The sequence below is a fragment of the Homalodisca vitripennis genome, chromosome 3 (assembly GCF_021130785.1).
Source record: "Homalodisca vitripennis isolate AUS2020 chromosome 3, UT_GWSS_2.1, whole genome shotgun sequence".
Lineage (NCBI taxonomy): Eukaryota > Metazoa > Arthropoda > Insecta > Hemiptera > Cicadellidae > Homalodisca > Homalodisca vitripennis.
The window spans coordinates 95,508,413-95,514,412 of record NC_060209.1 but is presented as its reverse complement, the minus strand read 5'-3'; the positions used below and the strand labels follow the sequence as shown (position 1 = coordinate 95,514,412).

Below are 6,000 nucleotides of genomic sequence, written 5' to 3'. Positions count from 1 at the left end.
CTACACTACACAGCGCACTAGGCCACGGTGCAAGATTTGAGGGAAAGTGTCTGCGAGAATGTTGGCACTGGCAGTTAAACCTGCGCCAATCGTTGCGTACAGGTTAATATCGCTGTTATCATAACTCAATCCAAAATTCCCAGCTATAATCATGCAAACCTAATTGTAATGCAAACTATTTACAGTTACTGTTCGTTGCAATACTCACTTCATTATTTCTTTCACACTTAAGGTTACATATAATTATTTACTACTAGTAGGCTATTATAATGGTTAAATTATTAAAGAAATACCGTAGCCTAATGTTGACTCTCAGGTTCTAGGGGTTACTTCATTCCTCATGATCCAATTTGTTTTTGAAATTTCGCAGGATTTTCTTATGTAAAATAGTAAATACTCGTATAGTAAATACTCCTTTAGAGGTTAGCATGACCCACTTTTATAAAAGTTATCCAATTTTAACAAATTGTTTCAAAAATATGTGTTTAACGACTATTTTCTGTAAGCGCAACCGAACACTTTTTAACCCTACAACTTAAGAGCGGCGAGGGCTGAAAACCTCATGAAAAGGGGTGTGGGGATACGAGTACTTGAACTAGTAAAAAAAAAGAAACCATACACATATGTAAGTAAGGGGGAGATATTGGGTACGTCCAAAAGGCCCCGGTCGAGGGGATGCCGTGACCTCCCTTTATAAAAGTTGTCCGATTTTTATAAACATTTTCTAAAACGTGTATTTAATAACTGATTTCAAGAAAACTCTCAACAATGTTTCATACGCCTAATTTACTTTAGGGGGTTACAGAACTACCAATCAACGTTACATAAAGTGTGGAATCACAAGTGTTCTTGTAATTGTTTCATGAACACGAAAATGTTAATATATTTTGAATAAAATTATTACAGGCTCTTCCGAAATGTAGAAACAAAATAGAAAGTGTTTAACCACGCCGGCCTCTAACCAAACAGCAACGATTCCTTTTTGTTTATCCCTAAACCTACGCATATTAAACAAGAGTGCCAATTTTAAATCTTTGCCTGTTCAAACTATGCACGCCTTTATAAAGCATAAAGTCGTAAGCCAATATTGTTTAGGCACACATACGCTGGATGACTGTCATTCAAACTCTTATTGTAGCGTGCCATGATACTGTGTTACGTCTGACGGAACTTAGAAAATAACTTCTGTGATCAAAAATAGATTAAACGTAAATTTGTTTTATATTGTATTTTTTAGTTAGACATACTTATAACAAACCATCAGGCAGTTAAATAAACTTAAATTAGCATCAGTTAACCAGATAAAGACATACTACATGGCTGCAATTGGCGCTTTCCGTATATCAGCAATTTTGTAGACCTTATAATTTTAAATTACACAATTCCAAGATTCATTCTGAGTAAATCTCACGATTGGGAGGTTATCCCTATTCCAATGATGTAGTTTTTTCAATTCCAGGTGTGTTCCTATGGCCAATAATAAATATATGATGAACATATATCTCCCCTCCGACTACCCTCTTAAGGGAATACCGTGACCGCCTTTCATAAAAGTTATAAAATTTTTTCAAATTTATTTTAAAACATATATATTTAATGATTATTTTCAAGAAAATGTACAGCAGATTTTAACCCTCCAATTTACTTTAGGGGGTTAGAAACCCCCGCCAACCAACGTGAGAAGATGTGTAGAATAATAATTTCTTGTACTTGTTTTATTAAAATTAAAATGTACAAATACGTAAGCCTGGAAGAGGTCATTAAAAGTGAGTTGATTATACCAAATAGCTTCCTTTTAGAAGATCCAATGAGCCTCTTAAAAAGACAACAAAGAGACTAGGGGTACAAGTAAAATTACTTTAGAAATATGTGAGCACGGAAGAGGTTACTAACAGTCTATGTTGACTCCGTCCAAAAGGGCCCCGTTATAAAACCCGCCTTTTATAAAAATTGTTCGATTTCAACGATTTTTTTTCTAAAACTTATATTTTAATGTCTATTTTATGGAAACCCAACCAAGATTTTTCAACTCCCCAACTTACTTTGGGGGCTTAAAACGCCCGCAACAAGACATGGCAAGGGATATGGAGGTACAAGGAGTTTTCCACAAATCGAAACTGTACAAATATGTAAAAGAGAGGTAATTAAAATTCCATAAGTCTACCATGATCCCCTTTTGTGAAAGTTGTCAGATTTTTTCAAATTTGTTCTAAAATGTGTGTATTTAATGACTAATTTCAAGAAAATCCTCTAATCTAAGGATTGTTGTATTTGTTAATAGGATGAATAATAGGACCTTCATAGGATGGTTTTACATTAACTTCTAAACTTAATTATAAATACAAACTTCAACCTAAAAGAAACATTAAATCTATTTCTTACAAATCGATTATAAAAAAATTTCCCCCTTTTATTGCAAATAAAATTACAAACAGTTTATTTCCTAAGATGATAATCTAATAAAGTTTATTTAAAATACAAAAATTACATTTTTTAGTAGAAATATACCAATTCTCATAACACTTAATTTGGTCAAAAATATACATTGTCTACTATAACAGTTACAAACAAGTTTTGTTGGAAGTAAATCAGTAATCGGCTTTCAAAATGTTATATGAATTACAAAAAGGTAAAATAAATAAGCAATGTCGTTTTAAGAATAATATGTATACAAACAACAACCGAGGCAGTAGCATACGGCACACTTGATTACGTCGCGTCGTCGTTACATTGTTGTGAACCGGGTTGGCCGTAGATGTAGCCGGCCAACAGTGGTAGAGTAAACATTTAACAATGGCAGATGCATGCAGGAACAAGTTGTTAAAGGGGTTATCTACTGGTAGAACCCCTAGTTTTCTATAGAATAATTTTAAGCCAAAGAATTCACGAATCCAAACAACGGTTATGCATGGGACATTGGCGACGGATAAACGTTATGCCTACGATAAACGTGAGTACGGGAACAGTTTACGTGTGGTCACAAGCAGGAATAACTAACGCTGTTTATTAGTAGATGACGTGATAGTTATATTTATGATAAACATTAGTTGAGTATTTGGTGTATGCTAATTGGCCATAATTTGAATCAATTTGAAATGCCTTGAAAACAATTAGTTTCAGTGGACAAAAGGTTAGATTGTATCATCTCATTGTCAACCAGTACTGGAGGAAAAGTTTAAATAAAAACGAAATCAAATTAGAGAGATGAATATTTGAATAAATTTGTATTGGATTTCGTCAAGAGAGGTCAAATCAGTAGCATCTCATTCTTAGCCAATAGTATTGGAGATTTTAAACAACGCAAATTTTAATCACGTTACACCGGTGAATATTTGAATAAATATCTATTTGATTTCGACAAGAGAGGCCGAGGACGTCTCATCTTATTGTTAGCCAATAGTATCGGAGATGTTCAATGAAAGCTGTCTGACCATGTACAGTAGTAAGGGGGGGGGGGGGGTTAAGAGAGATGAGCAACAATGCACACACTTAACCCATGCGTCCGTCCTCTCACAGACGCTCATGGAAACTTACACGTGGGTGAGTACTCGTACTTGCATTATTACAGTTAAATAATAAGTACAAAGTATACATGGTCTACCGGTACTTGATGTGGGTATAATCCATTTGTTTAGTCAAATGTTACAATAATACGCAAGTCATGTCAGAAGTTGAGTGGGTAATTGTACAGACTTTTGTGGGAAGAGATTAATTTTTAACCACTTAAAAGGAAAATGTAACATCCAACGGATGAAAATGTTTAAATAGGAATAATTTCTTCCACGTGGTACACTGATCATTGACATGAATACAAATATGAATTAGGCTGTAACAACATTTAGTATTTACTTTCGTTTAGTTGTAGCTGAAGTCAGCTCTTTCAGGTATGATGATTCCTTAGGGATATTGAAGTTAAACTAAACGATAAGGCCATCTTGATTCATCTCCCTCGCAAACAACAATAGTAAACCTGGCCGGATGTGTAGTCTTCTATATTTGTTGCGTTAAGTATTAAGATAAATCTTGTGTTAAATATTTGATTGGATTCGAGGGTAATATTTTACGAGACTGGTTTTGGTTAGTAATCAAAGAAATTTTCAAGGCTTCTATTTTCATTAAAATAATTAATTAAGAAAAATGCCTTTCACACCAACAGCAAATACAAAAAAGAAATTAAACGCATATTACATCTTATTTTTTAATAATTTACAAAATTATAATTCACTACTAATGACCAGTTGGATTATAGTATAACGTCAACTAAAATTCAATCATTTAAGTTAACAACTTCTTATCAACTCAAGCTTGTAGAACTTTAAGAAAAACCACAATTACATAAATAGTTTATTACATACATAGTTATAATTTTTGATCATTTATATCACCTAAAACGATTGTTAAAACATACTCGGCTATAAAACCTATAGAGGAGATGAGAGTTTAATTTTGAATGTTTTATTTTTATTCAATTCGAAAAACACAAGAGTATTGAACTAATTGTTAGAAATTACTTTACTCAATTAAAATATAAAAATCCTGAAATAAATCACACTACATTTAACCAAATCTTTTGCAGTTTTTATTTACAGGGTTTATTTTTTTCTAATTTTGTTTATTTTATTATTATTTTTATTGAAGAAAAATGGTTTTAGCCGTATATAACAGGTCGTACTTTACAATGCATTCTAAGGCTGCAGTCAACAAGTAGTTCTGAGTGAAGATCTGTAGATGTATTTCATACATAGTATCATACAGTATGTAAAAATCTTTAAATGATAGCTAATAACCGATTTCATAAGGGTTTAGAAAAAAATAATTACGCCTTTAATTATTAATATAGAACTAACGGTTTTTCGTATGTCGTTCTTTAGGAGACATACAACCAATGCCATATGATAATTTATTTTACTATACCGGTAATTCTTTTTGAATAATGAGAAGTTACAGTGGAGAAAGCTTAATTTTTACACATTAAACTGATTTTTCCCATATTTTTGGGTATCAAAATCTACAAGAACACAACAAATATTTTTCTTTCTTTTTTATACATGGGTGAATACTACCCAAACAGTAAAAAATTGTTTCAGGGCGTCCAAAGAGTAACCCGACAAACTTCTCAGATGATTTCACTTTCATCAAAATAATGAAAAAAGGTTCATATAAACATATTTCGGGAAACGCTTTGTTAGCGAGCTACGGCTAGCGAAAGATTTCGCCCAATTTTCTAGGAAGATACGGAAATAAACTGAAACTGATGATTTTATGGAGTAAACATAGTTGGTAAGTTAAATTATATAAATTATTAAATTCTATGTAAAAGGAACAGAAAAAATGAATAAAATACGTCCCAGACCTGTAAGTCCACCTGTTTCTAAGATATCAGACAAAATCTGCAAAATTCAGTCTCGAAAAACGTGCTTTGTTCAGATTTTAAGTACAATAACTTCATTAAATGGGTAATAAACACGCAAACTTTTTAACTAAAACTTATAGAAAATTTAATTTTGAAGAGAATAATGTAAAATAGGCTAATAATAAATAAACGGAAAGTTAAAAGAAAGTACTTACCGTAATTAAATCAACATATACGAAAAATAAGAGAAAAAGCAATATTTGTTTATTAAATGAATCTTTGTAAAAAATTATAGATTTTTTTAGTTAAGTAAACAGTTACAAGACATTTACAGTATAAAAAAATTTTAGGTTAAGAAACAAGATTTTAAAAATAGATCGTCAATTGAAGTGCTTTTAGTTTATTGAAAATCGAGAGTTGACAGCACCGCTGCAACAATACCTGAATACAAGATATTATTGTACAGCTGTCCAACAATTCAGATGTTGCAATAACTCGCCTATCATTTTTTGGTTGAGTTTTTAACGACAATATGCCATTTACATTTTCAAATCAGAAGTACGCAGTTATTGTTTTTGTCTATGGTTTTGCCAATGGGAATAGTCGTGCGGCTAAACGTGAATATGAAAGACGGTTTCCGAATAGAA

General features: G+C 32.0%; 1 protein-coding gene across 1 annotated transcript in view; it reads left to right on the top strand.

The window, feature by feature from the left end:
• The first annotated feature begins 3,472 nt into the window (after positions 1 to 3,472).
• Positions 3,473 to 6,000, top strand: part of LOC124357193 (protein lethal(3)malignant blood neoplasm 1) — a 49,945-nt gene continuing 47,417 nt past the window's right edge. Inside the window, exon 1 of the mRNA XM_046808723.1 lies at positions 3,473 to 3,540. Within this exon, the coding sequence (XP_046664679.1) occupies positions 3,523 to 3,540 (18 nt within the window). The 5' untranslated portion in view covers positions 3,473 to 3,522. The remainder of the gene's footprint in view (positions 3,541 to 6,000) is intronic.